Genomic DNA, 27,672 nt, shown 5'->3' with positions numbered 1-27,672 from the left:
AATTACAGGAAAAAAATCTGTAAAAAATACAAACACATGGAGGCTAAACAATACATTATTAAATAACCAAGAGATCACTGAGGAAATCTAAAAATACCTAGAAACAAATGACAATGAAAACACGACAATCCAAAACCTATGAGATGAAGCAAAAGCAGTTCTAAGAGGGAAGTTTATAGAAATACCATCCTACCTCAAGAAACAAGAAACATCTCAAATAAGCAACCTAAACTTACACCTAAAGCAATTAAGAGAAAGAAGAGCAAAAACCCCCCAAAGTTCGCAGAAGGAAAGAAATCATAAAGATCAGATCAGAAGTAAATGAAAAAGAAATGAAGAAAATGATAGCAAAGATCAGTAAAATTAAAAGCTGGTTCTTTGAGAAGATAAACAAAATTGATAAACCATTAGCCAGACTCATCAAGAAAAAAAAGGAGAAGAGTCAAATCAATAGAATTAGAAATGAAAAAGGAGAAGTAACAACAGACACTGCAGAAATACAAAGGATCATAAGAGATTACTACAAGCAACTGTATGCCAATAAAATGGACAACCTGGAAGAAATGGATAAATTCTTAGAAAAGCACAACATTCCGAGACTGAACCAGGAAGAAACAGAAAGTATAAACAGTCTGATCACAAGCACTGAAATTGAGACTGTGATTAAAAATCTTCCAATAAACAAAAGCCAAGGACCAGACTGCTTCACAGGCGAATTCTATCAAACATTTAGAGAAGGGCTAACACCTATCCTTCTCAAACTCTTCCAAAATATAGCAGAGGGAGGAACACTCCCAAACTCATTCTACGAGGCCACCATCACCCTGATACCAAAACCAGACAGAGGTCACAAAGAAAGAAAACTACAGGCCAGTATCACTGATGAACACAGATGCAAAAATCCTCAACAAAGTACTAGAAAACAGAATACAACAGCACATTAAAAGCATCATACACCATGATCAAGTGGGGTTTATCCCAGGAATGCAAGGATTCTTCAATATATGTAAATCAATGTGATAAACCATACTAAAAAATTGAAGGAGAAAAACCATATGATCATCTCAGTAGATGCAGAAAAAGCTTCTGACAAAATTCAACACCCATCTATGATAAAAACCCTCCAGAAAGCAGGCATAGAGGGAACTTACCTCAACATAATAAAGGCCATATATGACAAACCCACAGCCAACATCGTTGTCAATGATGAAAAACTGAAACCATTTCGTCTAAGATCAGGAAAAAGACAAGGTTGTCCACTCTCACCACTATTATTCAACATAGTTATGGAAGTTTTATCCACAGCAATCAGAGAAGCAAAAGAAATAAAAGGAATCCAATTCGGAAAAGAAAAAGTAAAGCTGTCACTGTTTGGAGATGACATGATACTGTATATAGAGAATCCTAAAGATGCTACCAGAACACTACTAGAGCTAATCAATCAATTTGGTAAAGTAGCAGGATACAAAATTAATGCACAGAAATCGCTTGCATTCCTATGCATTAATGATGAAAAATATGAAAGAGAAATTAAGGAAACACTCCCATTTACCACTGCAACAAAAAGAATGAAATACCTAGGAATAAACCTACCTAAGGAGACAAAAGACCTGTATGCAGAAAACTATAAGACACTGATGAAAGAAATTTAAGATGATACAAACAGCTGGAGAGATATACCACGTTCTTGGATTGGAAGAATCAACATTGTGAAAATGACTATACTATCCAAAGCAATCTACAGATTGAACGCAATCCCTATCAAACTACCACTGGCATTTTCACAGAACTACAACAAAAAATTTCACAATTTGTGTGGAAACACAAGAGTCTGAATAGCCAAACTAATTTTGAGAAAGAAAAACGGAGCTGGAGGAATCAGGCTCCCTGACTTCAGACTATACAACAAAGCTAAAGTAATCAAAACAGTATGGTACTGGCACAGAAACAGAAATATAGATCAATGGAACAGGATAGAAAGCCCAGAGATAAACCCACATATATGGTCACCTATTTTTGATAAAGGAGGCAAGAACATACAGTGGAGAAAAGGCAGCCTCTTCAACAAGTGGTGCTGGGAAAACTGGACAGCTACATGTAAAAGAATGAAATAAGAACACTCCCTAACACCATACACAAAAATAAACTCAAGATGGATTAAAGACCTAAATGTAAGGCCAGACACTATCAAACTCTTAGAGGAAAACATAGGGAGAATACTCTATGACATAAATCACAGCAAGATCCTTTTTGACCCACCTTCTAGAAAAATGGAAATAAAAACAAAAATAAACAAATGGGACCTAATGAAATTTAAAAGCTTTTGCACAAGAAAACCATAAACAAGACAAAAAGACAACCCTCAGAATCGGGGAAAATATTTGCAAATGAAGCAACTGACAAAGGATTAATCTCCAAAATTTACAAGCAGCTCATGCAGCTCAATATCAAAAAAACAGTCAACCCAATCCAAAAATGGGCAGAAGACCTAAAGAGATGTTTCCCCAAAGAAGATATGCAGATTGCCAACAAACACATGAAAGGATGCTCAACATCACTAATCTAGAGAAATGCACATCAAAACTACAATTGGGGCTTCCCTGGTGGCACAGTGGTTGATGATCTCCCTGCCAATGCAGGGGACACGGGCTCCAGCCCTGGTCTGGGAAGATCCCACATGCCGCGGAGCACCTAGGCCCATAAGCCAAAACTACTGAGCCTGCATGTCTGGAGCTCGTGCTCCGCAACAAGAGAGGCTGCAACAGTGAGAGACCCATGCACCGCGATGAAGAGTGGCCCCCGCTCGCCACAACTAGAGAAAGCCCTCGCACAGAAACGAAGACCCAACACAGCCAAAAATAAATTAATTAATTAAATTTTTAAAAAAAGAAAACTACAATGAGCTATCACCTCATACCATTCAGAATGGCCATCATCAAAAACATCTACAAACAATAAATGCTGGAGAGGGTGTGGAGAAAAGGGAGCCCTCTTGCACTGTCGGTGGGCATGTAAATTGATACAGCCACTATGGAGAACAGTATGGAGGTTCCTTAAAAAAATAAAAATAGAATTACCATACGACCTAGCAATCCCACTACTGGCATATGCGCTGAGAAAACCATTATTCAAGAAGAGTTATGTACCACAATGTTCACTGCAGCTGTATTTACAATAGCCAGGATATGGAAGCAACCTAAGTGTCCCTTGACAGATGAATGGATAAAGAAGATGTGGCACATATATAATGGAATATTACTCAGCCATAAAAAGAAACGAAATTGAGTTATTTGTAGTGAGGTGGATGAACCTAGGGTCTGTCATACAGAGTGAAGTAAGTCAGAAAGAGGAAAACAAATATCGTATGCTAACACATATATATGGAATCTAAAAAACAAACCAAAGAATGGTCATGAAGAACCTAGGGGTAAGACGGGAATAAAGATGCAGGCCTACTAGAGAATGCACTTGAGGACACAGGGAGGGGGAAGGGTAGGCTGGGATGAAGTGAGAGAGTGGCATGGACATATATACACTACCAAATGTAAAACAGACAGCTAGTGGGAAGCAGCCGCATAGCACAGGGAGATCAGCTCGGTGCTTTGTGACCACCTAGAGGGGTGGGATAGGGAGGGTGGGAGGGAGACGCAAGAGGGAGGAGATAAGGGATATATGTATATGTATAGCTGATTCACTTTGTTATAAAGCAGAAACTAAAACACCATTGTAATGCAGTTATACTCCAATAAAGATGTTAAAAAAAATTGATGAAGAATTTTAAGTTGATACAAAGAAAGAGAAAGATATTGAATGTTCCTGGATTGGAAGAATTAAGTGTTAAAATGGCATACTGCCCAAAGCAATCTACAGATTTAATTCAATCCCTATCAAAATACCCAGGACATTTTTCACAAAACTAGAGCAAATAATCCTAAAATTTATCTGGAACCACAAATGATCCTGAATTGCCAAACCAATCTTGAGGAAAAAGGACAAAGCTGGAGGTATCACACTCCCTGCCTTCACACTATACTACAAAGCTACAGTAATCAAAACAGGATGGTACTGGCACAAAAACAGACACATATATCAGTGGAACAGAACAGAGAGCCCAGACACTTATGGACAATTAATCTGCGACAAAGGAGGCAAGAAAATACAATGGAGAAAAGATAGTCTCCAACAAGTGGTGCTGGTAAAACAGGACAGCTATGTGTAAAAGAATGAAATTAGACCATTTTCTCACACTATATACAAAAATAAACCCCAAATTGATTAACGACTGGAAACCATAAAACTCCTAGATGAAAACATAAGCAGAATACTCTTTGACATAAATCTAAGCAATATTTTTTTTGATCTGTCTCCTAAGGCAAAGGAAACAAAAATAAACAAATGGGACCTAATTAAATGTAAAAGCTTTTGCACAGCAAAGGAAACCACTAACAAAATGAAAAAACAACCTTCTGAATAGGAGAAAATATTTGCAAATGATATAACAGATAAGGGGTTAAATCCAAAATATATAAATAGCTCATACAACTCAATATGAAAAAAAAACCACCCAATTTAAAAATGGGCTGAAGACCTAAATAGACTTTTTCCCAAAGATGTACAGATGGCCAGTAGGCATATGAAAAGATGCTCAAAATCACTAGTCATCAGAGAAATGCAAATCAAAACCACAATGAGATATCACCTCATACCTATCAGAATGGCTATCAAAAAAAAGACCACAAATAACAAATGCTGGCAAGGAAGTGGAGAAAAAGGAACCATCATACACAGTTGGTAGGAATGTAAATTGGTGTAGCCACCATGGAAAACAGTATGGAGGTTCCTCAAAAAAATAAAAATAGAACTACCATGTGATCCAGCAATTCCTCTCCTAGGTACATATCTGGAAAAAATGAAAACACTAATTTGATGTAAAAGATACATGCACCCCCAATGTTCATAGCAGCATTACTTACAATAACCAAGACATGGAAGCGACCTAAGTGTCCATCAACAGATGAATGGATAAAGATGCATTATACATATATACAAGGGAATACTACTCAGCCATTAAAAAGAATGAAATTTTGCCACCTGCAACAACATGGAGGGATCTGGAGGGCATTATGATTAGTGAAATAAGTCAGAGAAAGACAAATACTGTATATTATCACTTATATGTGGAATCCAAAAAATAAAACAAAACAAATAGACTCACAGATATAGAGAATAAACTAGTGGTTACCACTGGAGAGAGGGGAAGGATAGGGGAGGGGGAGGGGCAAGATAGGGGGAGGGGCAAGATAGGGTTAGGGGATTAAGAGCAACAAAATACTATGTATAAAATAAGCTACAAGGGTATATTGTATGGCACAGGGAATATATCCAATATTTTATAACAACTTTAAATCAACTATAATCTATAAAAATATTGAATCAATATGTTTTACACTTGAAACTAATGTAATATTGTATATCAACTACACTTCAATATAGATAGGTAGATAGATAAAGTGGAGATAATAATTAAAAAAAAAAAAAAAAAAAAAAGAAGCTCAGACCAACAGCATCCTGTCAGGGGCTGGAAAGGGATCCTGGTAGGAAGGTACCCTGGGAACCAATTGGTAGAACATAGCTCAACAGTATCCCACCTAGGACCTCTCAGAGCCTCTGTGTGCTCACAGGAGTGGGAAAGTTGAGAGGAGAAAACAGGATGCAGAGTTTCCAATACTTACTTGGTCTTCGAGCCTACTTGTCTTTTTAAAAACAACAAACGTTCTCCTTTTAATAACACAAACAAAATTTACAAAACGAAAGGTTTTAAAAGCTTACCAAAAAAAATGATAGTGGGGGAGAGTGCCAGGTTCCTAAGCCCCCAGACTCACATTGCCCCTCCCCAGCATATGTAACATAACTTTCACATTTGTTTTTCTTTAAAGCACTGCCATGCAAGTATGTGCTCTAAAACACCACAGTTGAGTTTTGCCTGATTTAGAATATTGTATCAGTGAACTCACACTGCATTTATCCTTTCCTGTCTGGCTTCTTCTCTCTCACCATTATATCTGGGAGATTCATCCATTTGGGTGTCTGTACACTGTTTCACTCTAGGACTCTCCCACGACTCACTAGTAATTGTGTGGCTCATGTGCTTTGGCTTGCTGCAACTTGGAGCGTGACTAATACTAACACACAACAGTGAGTGTGCCTGTGCACACTGCAAAGCTGTGCAAAACTGCTGGGTCAAAGAAGCTTCAGCCTTCAGGAGAGGACGCTAACCGGCTTCCCAAAGCAAGTGTGCCAGTTCCCCCTCCCATAGCAGCCTCTGAGCACTCCTGGGGCTTCCTACCCTCCATAGGTCATCCTGGAGAGTGTAATAGGATCTTAATATGATTTTGTCATTTGCTTTATTGTGGTAAATACACTCAACAGGAGATCTACTCCCTTAACATTTCAAGTACACAATATTGTTTTCTATAGGTGCAATGTTATACGGCAGATCTCTAAAATGCATTCATCTTGCCTAACTGAAACTTTATACCCATTGAACAGCAACTTCCCATTTCTGCCCCCCACCCAGGATCTGCCACCCACCCTTGTACTCCGGGCTTCAATGAGTTTGACTACTCTACATACCTCATAATAAGTGGACTCGTACAGTGTTCGTCTTTTGTGATTGGCTTACTTTGCTTAGCATAATGTCCTCCAGGTTCACCCATGTAGTCACAAATGGCAGGATCTCCTTTTTTAATGCTTAATAATATTCCATTGTAAGTAAATACCACATTTTCTTTATCCATTTGTATGGTCAGGCCACTAAAGATGGCTGTTCTCTTGCTCTCTGTACATCCCCTGCCAGAACAGTGCCTGCTTCACCTACACCCTACTCACATGACTGACCTTCCGACATACTTGCCCCAGGCCCCAGCTATCAAAGAGTGGTGAGGGGGCGTGCCCTTCTGTTGGTTTCCCTAGTAACTAATAAGCCAACCTGATATAATTTCCCCTTTAACTGGCAATCTCCCCTTCCCCCTAGGAGCAGAGGCTGCCACCATGTCCTGCCCACCATGTGCCACACACGGTAGGGTGTTGCTCCAGGACCTTGCTTCAGACATGTAAGCTCCCCCATCAATTAAATCACTGATGTCTCTGTTACTGACTCTGGGCTCTTTCTCTGGTCTTAAAGCTGGGCAAGTGCAGGCCTTGTAGCCCTCCAGGGTGCAGCCCAACACCATTCATCTACTGACTGACATTTAGGTTGTTTCCATGTCTTGGCTATTGTGAATAATACTGGAATGAACATGGGGGGTGTGCAGATTTCTCTTCAAGATAGTGATTTTACTTGCTTTGGATAAATACCCAGAAGTGGGACTGCTGAATCATACGGTAGTTCTGTTTTTTCTTTTTGAGGAACCTCCATATTGTTTTCCACAGTGGCCACACCATTTTACATTCCCACCAATATGCACAGGGTTCCCATTTATCCACATCATTGCCAATGCTTCTCTTTCTGTTTTTATTTTTTTTTTATGATAGCCATCCTGACAGGTGGTGAGGTGGTACATCATTGTGATTTTTATTTGCATTTTCCTGATAACTAATTAAATTGAGCACCTTTTCTTATCTTTATCTGGTTATCCTCTATAACAACATACCTGTCCTAGCCCCTTGCCTATTCTATTGAGTTATCATTCTTTTCCTTTTGATTATAATAGTTCTTTATGTATGCTGGATGAGAACCAGCTTTTGTTGGTTATAAACATTGTAAATATCTTCTCTCACTCTGTAATTTGCCTATTTGCTCAATTCGTGGTGTCTTTAGATGAACAATAGTTCTTAATTTTAATGTAGTCAAATTTAACCAAATTTTTGCCAGTCTTTCCTTTAGAGTTTTTTTTGTGAACTTTATTATGTCTACACTGGAGTCATAAAGATATTATATTCTCTTATATTACTTTGACATTCACAATCTACTTATAATGAGTTTGGTTTATGGTATAAGTTTAGAAACAAGGATGGTTTTCCCCCATATGGACAGCCTATTGTCCTCTTTTTTTAAGAACATCCTGTCCCCATCATTTAGCAGTTAGGCTTTTCTTGTCAACAGAGATATGGGCTTGCATCTGGGCTTTTACTCCATTGTTCAATTTGTCTATCCTTGTACCAGTATCATTTCACGGCTGTACGTTTACGTAATTGGTCATGGCATTCAATAGAACAGTGTCCTTCCCCTGGAGAGTGTTTTGTTTTTTTCCGGCCTGTGCATTTCCACAAATACTGTATATTCAGCTTATCGATGCCCATTAGACTATTGTTAGAACTTTTAACATGGAGACTGTACTGGGGAGAGTGGTGAGCCTGGAAGGGGCATTAAAGCTCCATGCCCTTTCCCAATGCCTTGCCTTATATATCTCTTTGTCTGGCTGTCGATTCATATACTTTAGTATCCTTTTATAATAAATTGATGATCTAGTAAATAACATGTTTCTCTGAGTTCTGTGAGCAATTCTAGCAAATTAATCCAACCCAAGGAAGGGGTCACAGGAACCTCTGATTTATAGCCAGTCAGTCAGAAGTACGGGAGACAACCTTGACTTATGATTGGCATGCTGACTTACGAGGGCATCATTGGAAACTCCAGTTTGTAGCCAGTTGGTCAGATGCACAGATAACAACCTGGGCTTATGACCGGCATCTGAAGTGGCGGGTGGTCTAGTGGGACTGAGCCCCTTACCTGTGGAATCTGATTCTATCTCCAGGTAGAAAGTGTCAGAATTCAGTTGAATTCTCAGACACCTTGCTGGCATCTGAGAACTGCTTGTTGGTGTAGGGAAGCCCCCCCCGCCGCCCCACACACACACACACAAAGTTGGAATTGGGTCAAGGAACCCATTTACAATGTCCTACTCTACAATGCACTATCGAAGACCTCCAGTAGGATACTAAAAATCAGTGGTGATAACGGGTATCTTTATATTGATCTGCATCTCAAAAAGAAAGCAACATATCACCATTAAGAATATTTGCTGTGGGGCTTCCCTGGTGGCGCAGTGGTTGAGAGTCCGCCTGCCGATGCTGGGGACACGGGTTCGTGCCCCGGTCCGGGAAGATCCACATGCTGTGGAGCGGCTGGGCCCGTGAGCCATGGCCGCTGAGCCTGCGCGTCCGGAGCCTGTGCTCCGCAACGGGAGGGGCCACAGCAGTGAGAGGCCCACGTACCACAAAAAAAAATAATAATAATATTTGCTGTTGTTTTTTAAATAGATATCCTTTGTCAGATTAAACAAATTCACTTTTATACCTATGTTCCTATTATTTAAAGTCATTAATAGATGTTGACTTTTATCAAATGCTTTCCTCCATCTATTGAGACGATCACATGCTTCTTTAATCTGCCTCTGGCAACCACCATTCCACTCACTGGTTCTATGAGCTCAACTTTCTTTTTCCCCCCAAATTCCACATACAACTGAGATCAAGAGTATTTGTCTTTCTCCGATTGGCTTATTTTACTTAGCATAATGACCTTCATTTCATCCATGTTGTCACAAATAGCAGGATTTCCTTCTTTTCGTGGCTGAATATTCCATTGTCTGTAGTTACCATGTTTTCTTTATCCATTCAACTAGTGACGCTTAAATTGTTTCCATATCTTGGCTACTATGAATAATGCCGCAGTGAACATGGAGGTGCAGATATCTCTTCGAGACAGTGATTTCAGTTCCTCTGGATAAATACCCAGAAGTGGGATTGCTGGAACATATGGCAGCTCTATTTTTAAGGTATCAGGTCTTAAGTTTAAGTTTTTAATCCATTTTAAGTTGATTTTTGTGAGTGGTGTGAAATAGGGGTCCAGTTTCGTTTTTCTGTGTTTGGATACCCAGTTTTCTCAGAATGATTTATTGAAGAGACTATCCTTTCACCCACTGTGTATACGTGGTGCCCTTATCATAGATTAGTTGACCATATATGCTTGGGTATACTTCTGGGCTCTCTATTCTGTTCCACTGGTCTCTTGTCTATTTTTTATGCTAATACCATATACTGTTTTGATTACTACAGCTTTGTAATATAGTTTGAAATCAGGAAATGATATACTTTGTTCTTTCTCAAAATTGCTTTGGTTATTTGGCTTCTTTTGTGATTCCATATGAATTCTAGAAATTCTTTTTCTATTTCTGTGAAAAATGCCTTTGGAATTTTGATGGGGATTGCACTGAATCTGCAGATGGCTTTGGGTAGTATAGACATTTAATTCTTCCAATCAAAGAACATGAGATATGGTTCCATTTATTTCAGTCTCTTTCATCAATGTCTCATAGTTTTCAGTGCACAGGGCTTTTATCTCCTGGTGAAATTTAATCCTGGGTATGATGTTATTATAAATGGGACTGCTTTCTTAATTTATCTTTCAGATAGTTTGTTATTAGTTTATAGAAATGAAACTCATTTTTGCATATTGATTTTATATTCTGCAACTTCACTGAGTTTATTAGTTCTAACAGTTTTGTTTTTGTTTTTGTTTTTTTTTGCAGTACGCGGGCCTCTCACTGTTGTGGCCTCTCCCGTTGTGGAGCACAGGCTCCGGATGCACAGGCTCAGTGGCCATGGTTCGCAGGCCTAGCCGCTCCACAGCATGTGGATCTTCCCAGACCGGGGCACGAACCCATGTCCCCTGCATCGGCAGGCGGACTCTCAACCACTGTGCCACCAGGGAAGCCCTCTAACAGTTTTTTGATGGAGTCTTTAAGGTTTTCTATATATTAGATTATGTCATCTGCAAACAGATACAATTTTACTTCTTCCTTTCTGATTGGGATGCCTTTTATTTTTTTTTCTTGCCTAACTTCTCTGGCTAGGGCTTCCAGGATGATGCTGAATAGAAGTAATGAGAATGTGCATCCTTGTCTTGTTCCTAAACTAAGAGCAAAAGCTTTAGCTTTTCACCATTGAGTATGATGTTAGATGTGGGCTGGTTGTATATGGCCTTTATTATGTTGATGTACATTCCTCTTACACCTTATTTGTTGAGATTTTTTTAATCATGAAAGGATGCTGAATTTTTTCAAATGCTTTTTACTACATCTATTGAGATGATCACAAGATTTCATTTTTCATTCTGTTAATGTGTTGTATCACATTTATTGATTTGCTTATGTTGAACCATCCTTGCATCTCAGGAATAAACCCCACATGATTATGGTGTATGATTCTTTTAATGTGCTGTTGATTCAATTTGGTAGTATTTTGTTGAGAGTTTTGGCATATAGATGCAATACAGATTCATCAAGGATACTGGCCTATAATTTTCTTTTCTTGTAGTAGCCTTGTCTGGCTTTGATATCAGGGTAATGCTGGCCTAGTAAAATTAGTTTGGAAGTGTTATCTCCTCTTCAATTTTTTTGGAAGAGTTTACAAAGGAATGGTGTTAATTCTTCTTTAAATATTTGGTAGAATTCACCATTGAAGTTATCTGGTCCTGGACTTTTTCTTTGTTAGGAGATTTTTGATTACTGATTTACTCTCCCACTAGTTATAAATCCATTCAGATTTCCTATTTCTTCATGATTCAGTCTTGGTAGGCTGTATGTTTCCAGGAATTTATCCATTTTTCTAGGTTATCCAATGTTTTGGTGTGTAGTTGTTCATGTTATTTTCTCATGATTCTTTGTATTTCTGTGGCATCAGTTGTAATGTCTCCTCTTTCAATTCTGATTTTATTTTCTTAGCCTAGCTAAAAGTTTGCTGATTTTGTTTAACTTTTCAAAAAACTAGCTCTTAGTTTTGTTGATCTTTTCTATATTTTTTCTAATCTCTATTTCTGCTCTGAATTTTGTTGTTTCCTTCCTTCTGCTAACTTTGTCCTTTTTCTAGTTCCTTGAGGTGTGAACTTAAATTGTTTATTTGAGATCTTCCTTGTTTCTTAATACAGGTTTTTATCACTATAAATTTCCTCTGAAAATTGCTTGTGCTGAATTACATAAGTTTTGGTATGCTCTGTTTCCATCTTCATTTGTATCAAGATATTTTTATTTCTTTTTCTATTTCTTTCACCCATTTGTTATTCAGAAATGGGTTGCTTAATTTCCACATATTTGTGCATTTTCCAGCTTTCCTCCTGTTACTGATTTCCAGTTTCATACCACTGTGGTTGGAAAATAAACTGATGTGATTTCAATCTTCTTAAATTTGTTAAGACTTGTTTTGTAATCTAACAAATGATCTATCCTTGAGAATGTTCCATGTGCACTTGAGAAGAACGTGTATTCTGCTGCTGTTGGGTAGAATGTTCTGTTTACGTCTGTTACGGTCCATTTGTTCTGAAGTGCCACTGAAGTCCAATATTTCCTTGTGGATTTTTTGTCTGGAAAGTCTCTCCATTATTGTAAGTGAAGTACTTAAGTCCCCTACTATTAGTGCACTGCTGTCTATTTCTGCCTGAAGAGCTGTTAATATTTGCTTAATATATGAAGTTGCTCTGATGTTGGGTACATATATTTACAATTGCTATATCCTCTTGATAAACTAACTGATTTCTTTATCATTATATAATGACTTTCATTGTCTCTTGTCATAGATCTTGACTTACAGCCATTTTGTCTGATATAAATGTAACTGCCCTGCTCTCTTTTGGTTTCCATCAGCCTGGAATATACGTTACCATCCTTCAGTTTCAGCATATGTAGGCCATTAAAGTTGAAGTGAGTCTCTTGTAGACAGCATATAGTTTTGTCTTTTTTTAAAAATTCATACCACCACTCTATATTTTGATTAGAGAATTTAATCCATTTACATTTAAAGTAATTATTGATAAGCAAGGACTTACTATTCCATCTTCTTATCTTACTGTTTCGTAGTTCCTTTCTTCCTTTCTTTCCAGCTTCCTTTGTGATTTGATCATTTTCTGTAATGGTACACTTTGTTTCTTTTACCTTTTATGTATAGGTATTTACTTTGTGATTACCATGAAGCTTACAATAAAAATATAGTTAAAACAGCCTATATACTTACCTTTACCAGTGAATTTTTTACTTTCTTGTGTTTTCATGAGGCAGGTACAGTGGTGATGAACTCCCTCAACTTTTGTTTGTTTGGGAAAGTATTTATTTCTCCTTCATTGCCAGTTAAAGTAGTACTCTTGGTCACCAGGGTTTTTCTTCAGCACTTGGAATATATCACTCCACTCTCTCCTGCCCCACAAGGTTTCTTCTGAGAAACCTGCTAAAAGCCTTTTTTCATATAAAATGAGGGGTTTTTTTCCCTCCTGCTGCTTTCAAAATTCTGTCCTTGATTTTTATAGCTTTATTGTAACATATCTTGGTAAAGCCTTCTTTAAGTTAAATCTATATAGGGACTTAAGATATTCACGTACCTGGACGTACATGGTATCTTCCTAAATTTGGGAATTTCTTAAAATAAGCTATGTGCACTTTCTTTCTCTCTCCTCTCCTGGGACTCCCACAATGCAAATATTACTTACTTGATGGAGCACCATAATTCACACAGGTTTTCTTTACTTTTTTTCATTCCTCTTTCTTTTTTCTTCTATGACTGGATAATTTCAAATGACCCATCTTCAAGTTCACAGATTCTGTCTTCTGCTTGATCAAGTCTGCTGTTGATGCTCTCTACTGCATTTTTTTTTTTTAAATCTCATTCACTGTATTTCTTCAGCTCCAGAATTTCTGTTTTGGTCTTATTATGATTTCTATTTCTCTGCTGAACTTCTCATTTTGTTTGTGTATTGTTTTCCTAATTTTGTCGTGTTGTCTACATGTATTTTCTTGTAGCACACCAAGTTTCATTAAAACAAGTTTGAATTCTATGACAATTCATAGATCTTCAGTTCTTTGGGGTCAGTTACTAGAAAATTATTCTGTGCCTTTTGGTGGTGTCATATTTCCTTGCTTTTTCATGTTTCTTGTAACCTCGTGTTGATATCTGTGTATCTGAAGGAGCAGTCATCTCTTCTAGACCTTACAAACTGATTTTGGTGGGGAAGACCTTCACATGCCAGTGGGTGCAGGGACACTGGCTGGGTGGGGTATATTGATTACAGGTACAGGGCAGGCCCAGCAGTGTAGTCTCTGTGTGGTTCCATCCAGCTGAGGTGAGCACTAGCAAAGATGGCAGGGGTCCTCAACTGCAGGTGGCTGCAGTGGCTGCGGAGGCTGTTGGGATCTACAGTGGTAAATGTTTCTGAACACCTCCTGATCTCTTTTTCTCCCGTGGGGATTTTGTTGTTGAGGGGATACCTCTTGGCACTGGGCCCAGCTTGTGGGCACCCTCCTGGCAGTGGTGGCACTGGTGTTTGATGTACAGGTGCCGATGGCACAGAGACAAAGCAGAGGTCTGGAGTGCAGGCACTCACAGAGCAATGATGGCTCCAGGTTCTGGGGTGCTGGCTAGCGCACAATGGTGGTGGCTCTAGTGTCTCAGGTGCAGAAGTGTGGTAGCTTATGGTAGCTACCATGGAGCTGGTATTGGAAGCATGGGTGCGACAGCAATAGCCAGGCTTCTGGGGTCTGGGGTATGCACAGGGTTGGGGGAGGCAGCTGGCAGCCCTGGTCCCAGGGCAGCAAGAGAGAAGCTCCTTCCAGGGTAGGGGGAAATAAGGTGCAGCAGCATCTCCTTCCCTGGGCTGTTTCATGGTGGTGATGGCTGTTGGTTACCTCGATGGTGAAAGTTCCCAATGGCCTCTGTGGAGTACACAACTGGGGCCCATGACAGCTAACACTACAGGGTCCTCTGCCATGAAAGCTGTGGGGAGCCCACAGCTGCTATGGGGGCTGTTGAGGTCCTTAGCAGCAAAGGCTAATGGGGCCTCCATAGAGCAGGCCACTGGGGACCACAATGGCACTGGCAATGTGGCTGATACAGATACCTCAGCCTTCTTTGTTCCTTGCCATCTCCTGACATCTCATCTAAGCTCATCTCCCACAATCCTTTCTGTGCAGTTATTCTCCGTTTTTGCTCCACTGTGTCCTTAATTGGACTCCTGAGCCATCCCACAGCTGCTTCCATTTATGGATCAATGTCCAATTGCTTTTATGGGAGGATGAATGCTGATATCTCCTACTTTGCAATCTTGCTGATGTCACTCCTCCCCCATTATCTTCTGAGGGAGGGTCTATTTCAATCTGTTTTTTTTAATCTGGCCAGAATTCTCCACTCCTCACATGAACCTTTTGTTCTTTTCCTTTTTTCTCAACAATTATCACCTCTTTTCCAACATTTGAGCAAGTCCACCGTTCTCACCATAATAAACATGTTTCAGGTTTGACTATGTAGCATTCATCCCCTCCCTCATGCAGCAGCACTCTGAATTTCCTCTAGGGAACCACTGTCCAGGGATGTGCATGTAACTTGGGCACAGGTCAGTCTGTGCATTCCAGCCACCTGTCACATGACTGCTTTAGAGACAGATATTATTCCTAGTTCTGCATTGTGGAGTTAGGCCCAGAATTTCTGAATCCTTCTGAAAAGGGAGAACTCTCTTTCCTGACTATACTTGAATCTGGAAGTCTATACACTGAGCTGTTCCAGCAATCTTGCCACAACAAAGCATAAATGTGAGGTTTTTAATTACTGATTCAACTTTTTAATGTTTATAGCACTTTTCAGATTTTCTCTTTCTTCTTATATTTCTCCAGGACAACATCCATACCAGTTTTAATATTTATTGGCATGGAGTTATATAGAATGTACTCTTATCTTTTTCTTAATGTTTGTCAGATTGTAGCAATGTCCCTCTTTTTCATTCCTGATATTGATACTGGTCAGTATCACCAGGGGCTCACCAATTTTATTTGCCACTTCAAAGAACCAGCTTTAAGCTTTGTTGACACTCTATTGTATATTTATTTTATATTTCATTAATTCAGGCATTTATCTGTTTTATTTCTTCCTTTTAATTGCATTCAATTTTCTCTTCTCTTTCTAACTTTTTACAGTGGATATACTTTGATTGTCGATTTTTAGCCTTGTTGCCTTTCTAGTATGGACATTTGAGGCAGCAAAGTTTCTGCAAAATATAGATTTAGCTGCAACCCACGTTTTGATAAGTAATATTTTCATTTGCATGATTTTCATATCATTATAATTCAGCATATTTTCTCAGTTTCCACTATAATTTCTTCTTTGCTTCATGAGATATTATAGATGTAATTCTTAACTGTCATACATGTGGAGACTTTAGGTATCTTCTTGTTTTCAAATTCTAGCTTACTGCCAACTGTAGTTAGAGAACATGCATTGAATAATTTTGATCCTTTTTAATTTGAGATTTGCTTTGTGTCCTGCATATGGCTAATTTTAAAATATTCTTTGTGGACTTGAAAACATGTGCATTCTTCAGCTGTTGGGTGTCCTACATATAGAACAAGACTGCTAATTCTATTGCTGAAATCCTTTATATCCTTATTGGTTTTTGTCTTCCCATTCTAAAAGTTAAAACTCCCATGATGATTATAGATTACTCTATTTTTTCATTTAGTTGTGTTAATTTTTGCTTTATATATTTTGAGGCTGTGTTATTAAAAGACATGCAAATATAGAATTACTTGATCTTCCTGGAAAGCTGAATCTTTCACCATTACTTTTTTGTCTTAAAGTCTATTTGTCTGATATAAAAAGATCTACTCTATGGGACTTCCCTGGTGGTCCAGTGGTTAAGACTCTGCACTTCCACTGCAAGGGGCACGGGTTCAATCTCTGGTCAGGGAACTAAGATCCCACATGCCACACAGTGCAGCAAAAAAAAAAAAAAGAGAAGAAAAAGAAAAGATCTATTCTAGCTTTCTTTTAGTTTAGTATTAGCATGCTCTTTACTCTTCACCTTTTGTAGTCTTATGCCTTAGTTTGTTATTGGTTTGTTCTCTCACATTTTGACAACTTTTGATATTTATTTCATTTACATTTAATTTAATTACTCATTTGTTGGGGTTAAAACTACCATCTTACTAATGACTTTCTATATTTTCATCATGTTCAATGTTGCTTTTTCTCTCCTTCTTTGCCTTTTGTTTTGTAAAAATTCTCCCCCATCCACCCATTCCCCATGAGTGTGAAAGTTATCTACTATTTTACAACTCTTACAAGGGTATTCTATAGACTACAATATACATTCTTGATTTCGACCCTCTTCCCCTACAGTGCAAGAACCCAGGAGCCCTATGAGTACAATTCCCTCCCCCTGATAAATATGCCCTTATTTTCATGTATTTTAACACAACAAATATATTTCAAATCTCATAAGACATTATGTTTTTATACAGTCGACATTCCTTTAGACCTGCCAATGTGTTTATAATTCCATTACTTTTATTCCTTCCTGTATTTCTGACCTTCCATCTGGGGTCACCGTTGTTTTGCCTAAAAATATCCCCCCTGGTATGTCTTTGTTTGAAATATGCAGGTGATAAATCCCTTTAGTCTTCATTTCATATTATGTAGGACGATACCACCAGGTAGAGATTCAAGGTTTATGCTTATTTTCTTTAGCACTTTGAGGATAGCAGTATTCCTTGGTCTACTGGCAAACACTGTATCTAGTGAGATGGGAGCTGTCCAAATCAGTACCTGCTCTTTCCTCTAGCATCCTTTAAATTCTTTGGTCTGCCTTTGGTATTCAGTACTTTAACTATAATATATATAAGTGTAGTTTTTCTCTCAGAGTTTGGAGGGCTTCTTGAATTTGTGTCTTAATGCCTTTCAATTCTCTGCATTACCTCCTAAAACTTGATTTTGTCTCATTCTTCTACTTTCTGGGACTCCAATTATATATGTTTAACTATCTCATAGTAACCCCTACATTCCTTAGCTCCTCTTTTGTTTTTCATCAGTTTTGATATCATTATTCTACTTTAAGTATTTTCTTTTAAGTTACCTTTCAGTTTGCTAATTCTCTCTCCAGCAGTGTACAAACTATCCAGTGAGGTCTTAATCTTAACTACTGTAACTTTCAGCTCCAGAATTTCCATTTGAGTTTGTTTTTGAAGGGTGAATTTTTTGGTTTGGTTTTTTTGGTATACTTTCCAATTCTCTGCCAGAAGTTTCACTCTAGTCATTTATTTATTTTAACACTAAGTAAGCAGTTATCTGTCTGGTAACTCCACTATCTGGAGCCCCTGAGAGTTAGCTTTCTTTGTAACTGTTGTTTGGTTTTTAACCACTATGTTGAAGTATAATTGACATGCAATGAATTGTACATATTTATAGTGTAGAGTTTGTAAGTATTGACACAGGCATATAAGCAAAACTTTCACCACCATCAATATAATGTACATGTCCATCATTCTCCCAACTATTTCTTCATGAACCTTGTAATCTATACCTCCCTTCCTTTCCTACCACAACCTCATTCCCAGACAACCACTCGTCTGTTTTCCATCCCTATAAATTAGTCTGCATTTTCTAGCCTTTTACATAAATGCAATCATGTAGCATGCATTATTTTTTTGTTTGGCATCTTTCACTGACGTATTCTGAGAATCACCCATACTATAATGAATGTCAGTTGTTCATTCCTTTCTATTGCAGAGTAGTGTTATACGGTATGGATAAATCACAATATGTTTTTCTGTTCATGTGAGCTATTGCTACGTTCCGGCTATTATAAATAAAGCTGCTATGAACATGCTGTGTAAGTGTTTGTATGGACATCTGCTTTCATTTCTCTTGGATACGTACCAAGGAGCAGAATAACTAGATCCTATGGCACTTGTATGTTTATTTTTAAAAGACATTACCAAATTGTTTTCCAAGGTTCTCCAGCTGTTTTCCATTTTATACAGTGTATAAGAGTTTCAATTCCCCCACATCCTCAGCAACACTTGGTCTTTTAAATTTTAGCTATTTTAATAGGTGTGTAGTGGTATCCTCTTGCGATTTTAATTTGCAGCTTCTTACTGAATAATTACCTTTTCATATACTTATTTGGCACCCACAAATCTTAGGTGAAGTGTCTGTTCAAATATTTTTGTTAGCTTGTTTATTTTCTTCTCACTGCATTTTGAGAGTTCCTCATATTATCTGGACACAAGTCCTTTATTGCATATATGGTTAACAAATATTTTCACCTAGTCTCTGGTTTCTCTTTTCATTCCCTTGCTGTTTCTCAAAGAGTAGACATTTTGAATTTGATTCATTTACCAATTTTTTTCTTTTGCAGATCATGCTTTGGTGCTATATCTAAGAAATCTCTATCTAACCCAAGGTCACACAAACATTTTCCTGTGTATCCTACTATAAGTTTCATTGTTTTCAGTTTTACATTTAGGTTTACATTCCATTTTGAGTTGATTTTTGTATATAGTGTTAAGTATGGATATTCATTTTTCACATATGAATGATCAATAGTCCTAAGACTGAAAAGATTGTCCTCTCTTCACTGAATGTTCTTTGAAATGTTTATAAAAAATTAAGTGTCTCTATGTGTTTGGGTCTATTTCTGGACTCTATTTTATTCCATTGATCTATTTATCTGTATTTATACCAATACCACACAGTCTTGATCACTATGGTTTTATAATAATTCCTGAAATCAGCTAGTGTTAGCATTCCAATCTACTTCTCTTATTTCCAAATTCCAATGGCTTTTACATTTTCATAGGGTTGGCTTTTCAATTGCTAGAAAAAAACTTCTGGGATTCTTGTGGCAGCTGCATAAAATTTATTGATTAACTGAGAAAGAATTAACTCTGTAACAATACTGTGTCTTCTGACCCATGAATAGGGTACTTCTTTAGGTCTTCTTTGGTTTCCACCCACATTGTTTTGTAGTTCTCACTGCACAGGTCTTACATATACCTTATCAGGTTTAACCCTATGTAGTTCATATAGAGTTTGCTAAGGATGTTTATAGCTGTTGAATTTTGTGAAATTCCTTTTCTGCATTTATTGAGATAATCTTATGAATTGTCTTTCCTGATTTATCAATAAGGTAAATTACATTTCTTTCCTATTTCCTATAGTTTTTTGGACATATGGAATACAGTTGTAGTAACTGTATTAATGTGCTTGTCTGCTAATTCTTACAACTGTGTCAGCTATGGGTTCATTAGAATGAGGAATTTTTCTCATATTGTCCTGCCTGATAATTTTGATTGGATACCAGACAATGTAAAATTTGCCTTCTTGGGTGCTGTATGAATTTGTATTCCTAGAAACATTCTTTGTTGTGGGATGCAGTTAAGCTACTGTGGCTTGATATTTTCAGATCCTGTTCTTAAGTCTAGGGCTAATTATTCCCCACAACTGAGGCAAGGCCCTTTTCAGTACTCTACCCAATGTCCCTTGAATTATAAGTCCTTCCAGCTAACTGGTAGGAACAGACATTCTGGTCCATATGAGCTTTAGTACCATTCCCTCTAATCCTTTGGGGGTGCTTCATTTCCTGGCATTGGCTAGTTTCCTCACATACATTACTCTGCAAAATAATCAAGGGGAATCCTCTGTCAATCCACAGACTTTTCTCTTTGTGCTGCTCTCTCCTCTCCAGAACTCTACCCAGCCAACTCTTGCCCTCGGGCTTTCTCAGACTCTCAGGTCAGTCTCCTCACCACAGGTAGTCCGCTGAGCTCTACCTGGGTCCCTCCCTCCATGCTCTGGGATGTGAAAACTTTCTCAGTGCAGTCAGCTGAAATGATCATAGATTTTTTCAGGGATCAATGTCCTTCACTGCCTTATGTTCAAAGTCTTAAAAAACATTCTTTCATATATTTTGCATGCTTTTTTAGTTGTTTTGAGGGAAAATAAATCCAGTGCCTATTATCCATCTTGGCCAAAGTAGAAGTCTGAGGGTCTCTTTTATTGTCTGTTGTTGCTGCTGCTTTCCTTTCATGCTATCTTGCCTCATTATCAACATATATAACATATATATATTTTTTTCACTTTTTAAATTATCATACAGTAAAATGGAGTTTTTCTTTAGGTGTAGAGTTCTGAGAACTTTAGCACCATATATCCATAGAATTATTACCATAATCAATACAGAACAATTCAGTCACCCCAAAACAATGTGATTGGTTTATCCCTTTATACTCACATTCTCCCCCTACCTCTGACTCCTTGCAAACACTGATCTGTTCTCTATCTATAGTTTTTTTGAGAATGTCATTATAAATGGGATTATACAGTATGTAGCCTTTTGAGACTGGCTTCTTTCACTCAGTAAGCCTTTGGGGTTCACTCATACTGTTGCATGTGTCAATAGTTGTTTCTTTTTCAAAGCACCATAGTTTGTTTTTCCATTCACCCACTGCAGGATATTTGGGTTGTTTCCAGTTTGGGCAATTAGGCAACTGAACTGCTATAACCACTTATATATGTGTTTACTGAACATGATTTTTTATTTCTCCTGGATAAATACTGAGGATTGAAATTGTTGTCATATACTAAGTATATCTTTTATTTTTAAAATGCCCAACCATTTTCCAGAATAGCTATACCATTTTGCATTCCCACTAACATGAGAGATCCAGTTGCTCCACATCCACACCAAAACTTAGTATTGTTAGCTTAGCCATTCTCACAAGTGCGTGGTGATCCTTCACTATGGCTTTTATTTGCATTTCCCTGGTAGTCAATGACATTAATTTTTTTTAATGTGCCTAACTGCTATCCTTATGTTCTCTTTAAGGAAGTGTCTATTCAAGTCCATTGTCCATTTTTTAGTTGAGTTCTTTGTTTCCTTACTGATGAGTTTTGAGAATTCTTTATATATTTCAGGAACAAATACTATGCTGAATATGTAATTTGCAATTATTTTCTCCCAGTCTGCAGATTGTCTTTTCATTCTCTTAACAGTCGTTTTCACAGAGCAAAAGAGTTTTATTTTGATGATGTCTGATTTATCCATTTTTTTCTTTTATGGGTTATGCTTTTGGTGTTAGATCTAACGACTCCCTGGCTCAGGTCACAAAAGTTTTTCTCCAATGTTTTTTTCTAAAAGTTATAGTTTTACATTTTATATTTGGATATACAATGAAATTTGAGTTAATTATTATATAAGATGTCAGGCATAGGTCAAGGTTCAATTATTGCATATGTATAAGCAACTAGTCCAACACCATTTATTGAAAAGACTATCCTTTCTACATAGAATTGCTTTTGCATCTTTGCCAAAAAATCAAATGGCCGTATTTCTATGGATCTATTTCTGGGCTTTCTATTCTTTTCCACTTATCTATGTGCCAATCCCTTTGCCAATACTGAGCTTTCTGGATTACTGTAACATTAAAATAAGCCTTAATACTGAGTAGTGTGATGCCTCCAACTTCATTCTCCTTTTTCAAAACTGCTTTAGCTATTTAAATTACCTTTGTACTTCCATATAAATTTTAGAGTCAGAGTGCCTATATCTGCAAAAATGATCCTGTTTGAATTTTTATTGGTATTGCATTAAATCTATACATCACTTCGGGAAGAACTGACATTTTTACTATGTTGAGTCTTCCAATCCATAAACATAGAATGTTTCTCCATTTATTTAGGTCATCTCTAATTCATTTCATCAATATTTTATAGTTTTCACCATACAGATTCTGTATATGTTCTGTTACATTTATAGCTATTATCTTTTTTTTTGAGCCACTGTAAATAGTATTCTTTCAAAATTTTAGTTTTTAATTGTTCACTGTCAACATAGAAATATAGTTATTTTTGTTGTTGATTATATATCCTGTGATCTTGCTAAACTCTCTTACTTGTTCTAAGAGTTGTTTGTTGTTAAGAATGCTTGTGATTTTTTCCACATAAAATCATATTAGCTGCAGAGACAGTTTTATTTCTTCCTTTTCAATCCACATGCCTTTTATTTCTGTTTCTTGTCCATCTGGAATCTAAGATTTCTAGTGTGATGTTGAATAGGAATAGAGAGAGTGGACATCTATGCCTTGATCCCAATCTCTGGGAAAACACATTTAGTTTTTCACCACTAAATATGATGCTAGCTGTCAGTTTTCTGGAGATGCCCTTTATCAGGTTGAGGATGTTCCCTTTTATCGCTAGTTTGCTGAGCATTTTTATCATAAATGGACGCTGTATTTTGTAATACTTTTTCTGTATCAACTGATATGATCATGTATCTTTCCCTTTGTAGAGAAAGGAAATTCCCATTGACATTATATGGTGAATTAATTGATTTTTGAATATTGCCTTCCCAGGATATACTCCACTTTGTTATGGCATATTACTTTTTTTATAAATTTCTAGATTTGACTTTTTGATGTGTTATTGAGTGTTTTTTTCCCCCTCTATATCCTTGAAAGATTAGCATCTGTCACTCTTTTTTTGTACTGCCTTTGTGTGGTTTTGATATAAGGGTGAAGCTGGCTTCATAAAATTATTTGAGAAGTGTTCCTTCCTCTTCCATTTTCTGGATGAGACTATATAGAATTGGTGTTATTTCCTTTATTAAATGTTTGATAGAATTCACCAGTGAAACTATCTGGGCCTAGAAAATTCCTTTGGGAGATTTTTTTGATGCAAATTCAATCTTGTTAATAGGAGTATTCAGGTTATCTATTCCACCATGGATGAGTTTTAGTAGTTTGTGGCTTTCAGAATTAGTCTGTTTCATCTAAGTTGTCAAATTTATGTGTGCAGGTTTGTTCATAGTATTCCATGACTAGTATCCTTTTACGCAAGACCTGTAGTGGTCTCCTTTTTTATTCCTGATATTGGTATTTTGTGTCTTTTTCTTTGTCAGTCTTACAAGAAGTTAATCATTTTATTAATTCTTTTCAAAGAATCAGTTTTTGGTTCCATTGTTTTTATTATTGTTTTTGTCTCAAATTTCATTGATCTCTGCTCTTTATTTCCTTCCTTCTGCTTGCTTTGGATTTTGTTCTAGTTTTCCTAATTTCTCAAAATGAAAGCTTGGGATACTGATTTGAGATCTCTTTCTTCCTCTAATCATTTAGTGCTATAAATTTCCCTTTAATTACTGTTTTAGCTGCATCCCACATATTTTAATATGTTGTATTTTCATTCTTGTTCATATCAAAATGTTTTCTGATTTTCCTTGAGACTTCTTCCCACAACAATATTGGTAAGAAAGGGCAAGCGCAGAGCCCTTTCAGCACACACCTGTGCAGCCCATGTGCCTCACCTGCACTGTGAAGGTAACTGGCAGGCCCAAGCCTAAGTGCCACCTTGACTTGGCTCATTTGGTGGAAAACTAGGACAGGGATACAGACAAGGACACAGCCCCACAGACTGCTCTGCATTTTGGGGCAACAGTGCAGGGTGAGACCCTTGCACTTTGCTGGGCACACAGCACCTGCTGGCAAAACATGAACACAGGTAAAGCCAGGCTGAGGACAATGAGGTGATGTGGAGCAATACACAGGAGGCACACCTAATTATCAAGGAGGAAGATTTGAGGGGTTCTGGCTGCTCATACCTTGGCTGGTGTCTGGCTGCAGGGAGCTCAGAGGAAGTGGGGGTGAAGATTCGGGGGCCTCTGCTGCTGGATGCTCAGCCACTGGACAGATGATAAACCACCTCTTCCCAGTGTGAAGGACTAAGAGGCAGGGCAAAAACAGCTGGTGAGAGTGAGCAGGTTTCTCCCAAGGCTGACGTGACCCCTCCCCACCAGCACCAGACCTGCCTTATGGGGATTTGGGGAACTCCTCTCACACCAGTGGGGAGGATGTGCAACCCACTCAGGGGGTCCTCACTGGCAGAGGCTCTCACAAGTCCCCCCAGCACAGGCTTATGTCCCAGGACACCTGTGGTGCATCACTGAAGGGGTAATGCTGGCTGGGGGACCAGCAGACAGCAGCGAGTCCACACAATGCTCCGTCCCAACCCAGGCCAGATATGGCTTCTCAGACAGGGCAGCTGTCCCCCAATGGGGGCATGCTCACCACACACTCCAGCACTCCCCCCCCGTGTGGTAGTCAAAACCCCTTACAATATGCTCATTGTGGGACTCTTATCAAATGCCTGCTGGAAGGCAGAGAAGGGACAATGACAGATATGCCTCCTCCAAATGCATGTCTGATTGGCAGGTGTAGCCTTGAAAGGAGACATACCATTTTGCTGATACACCGGGGCATTCGCTTGGGGTTGGCGACTCTCCTGAAGGAGGTAAAGGATCAGAACTCAGCAGACTGCGTGGAACAAGAACTTCCTTCAGAGCACAGCACTGCCTCAAATCATCTGAGGGGCCTCAGGAGCTTGGACATTTCTAACTGAACTGAAGGCGCCCACCCTCCCAGCCACCTCACCCAACACTGCATGGCCTACAGGCTCCTCCAGCAGGCGACATCACAGTGTTGTACTCACAGAGCCTGGAGCTGGGGGATAAGCAGGCCCAGACCCTCCTGGGACCTCTTACCCGGGACTTACCTCCCCAGAATCCAGGCCACAGGTGCTGAGGTGCGGCAGGCTCACCCCAGGGTCAGAGCCACGGTCCACATCCGTGTCCTCACTGAGCATGTCCTCTGCCTTGTCCATGACGTCCTTCATCTGCTCAATGAATGTCTCCCGCTCAGCCTGCAGGATGAAGTCGTGCTCTACCTGCAACAGCGCATGCAACCCTGCTGGTGGGGATGTACCTCGGGCCACTGGCCACACTGGGTCTTCACTGATTGATTTGCTTGACTTCTACTCTGGACTAAGCCCAAGAGGGGAAGACACAGCCAGGGAGCCCAGTTCCCAACATCAGGGCTGCACGGTTCAGCAAGAGAAGCCACAGCTTGAGAAGCAGGCCCTCCAGGTGATGGGCCAGTGCTGCCCACAAGAGGCAGCCACCTGCAGAGGCGGGAGGACAGGTAAGGCTGGCAACCAATATTCTCCTCAGTGGGGTTGGCAGGCATGCGCCCATAGGACACAGGGAGACAGCCTCACAGTCCCAGGGGAAGGGCCACTGACTCATCTGACCAGGCAGGACACCTAGCCTCACCATGTAGGTAGCAATCTCGTCAGGTGCATCCCCATCCAGGTCGAACTTGAACGTCACCATCTTGTGGTTGTGTGTCTCCAGCTGGCACTCCACCATCTTGTCACCCGTGTTGCACACCTACAGGACACTCAGGCAGTGAGACCAGGGAGGAGACCGTGCCTAGCCAGCCCTGTCTTGCCGGCCCGTTCTGCCTGGCTACTCACATTCAGGATGGTCAGCCGGGGCCGGCTGGCTCTCTCCTGGCGGGAGCGTGCACGCGTGGACCTGCGGTGATGTTTCCGAGCGGCCTTGCCTTCCAGCTTCCCCCCACCAAATGCACCTTCACAGCTGTCACTCATCTCTCTTCCAGAAGTGACGTCAGAACCTCCGTAGCTATGCAAAAACCAAGAATGTTACAGTACCCAAGGGAAGGGCCTGCAAGCCTGCCTCACGTGGAAACTCGGCTTTTCGGGAAACAGCCAGAAGATTGACTGTCTGGGTGTGCTCACCTGGAAAACCTAGAGAGTCTAACGCTGGCCATGCCCAGGAGAGAGACCCCTGAGCCCGCTGCCCTTCTCCCCCTGTAACATCTGTCTCAGGCAGTGTTGGAGTCGTAGAGAACACATGGCCTTTCTGACCCAGGACCTAGGTCCTCTCAGCTCCTGGTCTGTGAATCAGGCTTATTCGGCTTACAGTAAATGTCAGGGTTAAGACACAATCCTCCCCCATGCCTCGGTTCCCCCATCTGTTCAACAGCAAGGGGAACACGCCAGCCAGATGCAGCTGTTGTAGGATTTGAGGAGACTTTGCGGAACACCAAGTTTGGTGCTGGCATTACCAGAAGGGTGGGACACAGGGTCACTTCCTGTAACCAGTTCCCTCCCCAAATGCAACATTCTCCGTGCCTGAGGTGCTGGGAGACCCAGGATGTGGGCTGGACTCTGCCCTGCCCTCCAGGCCTCCCCACGGTCCCCAGACCTGCTGACTCTCTGTCCGCAGCCTCTCCCTTCTAGAAGGTCCTCGGCATTGCAGACCAGCACAAGGACCCAGAACACAACTGACTACCAAATTTCAACAAGCACTGACAAAGACCCCACAGGAGCTACCTGAAGCTCCACCACGTCAGACTTGGAAATGAGCGACATTGTTAGAAGCCCTGACACATGAGGGCAAAGTGTGCCATTACCTCTCACAGCTCTGAGGGAGGCTTGGCTGCTTGTCCTGCGAGGCCTGCTCCTGAAATAAAACCATGGAAAGGAGGACAGGTCACATCCATTCCCCCGTGACACAGACGCATCAGTCTGCTGTCTCCCCACCTCCACAGCCCAGCCCGCCACCCGCCTCCTTCTGACTGCAGCAAGCAAACCACGCAGGGTGGCAGGAGTGAGGGGTTTTATGTTAACGCTTGGAGCCAAGCAGATTTCTAAAAGCTGGGGCCACCCCCTTTCCAAACACGCTAACCCACTTTGATCATCCCCATGAGGGAGCACATGGCCCAGGAAGAATTGTCACAGGCCTTCCCATCGCCTCCAAAGAAAAGCACTCTGAATCCATGTGTAAAAATCACGGTCTCCAGCTGGATGTGTCATTAAAGAAAGTGTGACATCCAGGGACAGCAGAGGAAGATAAGAACAGCACCCATGGTGTCCCTGAGTACATGCTTCCACCTTCCCAAGGGCATCCCTGACTTCTAGGGCTGAGACCCAAGGTCATGGCACAGGAGGGCTGCCGTGGTGCTGGGATCAGGGTGACGGAATGGGGGCTAAGCCCCAAGGGGAGGGCCA

The 27,672-nt window shown here is 39.8% G+C and overlaps 1 protein-coding gene across 7 annotated transcripts in view; it reads right to left on the bottom strand.

The window, feature by feature from the left end:
• WNK2 (WNK lysine deficient protein kinase 2) overlaps positions 1-27,672 on the bottom strand; it is a 158,248-nt gene that overhangs the window by 59,719 nt on the left and 70,857 nt on the right. For all 7 annotated transcript variants that reach the window (XM_033413628.2, XM_033413630.2, XM_033413632.2 and 4 more), the window contains 6 exons: positions 27,075-27,124; positions 26,113-26,281; positions 25,910-26,026; positions 25,354-25,524; positions 25,038-25,083; positions 24,404-24,523 (listed from right to left, as the gene is read on the bottom strand). In XM_033413628.2, coding sequence (XP_033269519.1) covers positions 24,404-24,523; positions 25,038-25,083; positions 25,354-25,524; positions 25,910-26,026; positions 26,113-26,281; positions 27,075-27,124 — 673 coding nt within the window. The remainder of the gene's footprint in view (positions 1-24,403; positions 24,524-25,037; positions 25,084-25,353; positions 25,525-25,909; positions 26,027-26,112; positions 26,282-27,074; positions 27,125-27,672) is intronic.

Source organism: Orcinus orca, chromosome 6 (genome assembly GCF_937001465.1).
Source record: "Orcinus orca chromosome 6, mOrcOrc1.1, whole genome shotgun sequence".
In the NCBI taxonomy this organism is placed as follows: domain Eukaryota; kingdom Metazoa; phylum Chordata; class Mammalia; order Artiodactyla; family Delphinidae; genus Orcinus; species Orcinus orca.
Note: the sequence above shows the minus strand (reverse complement) of the source record. Positions and strands in the feature narration are given on the sequence as shown.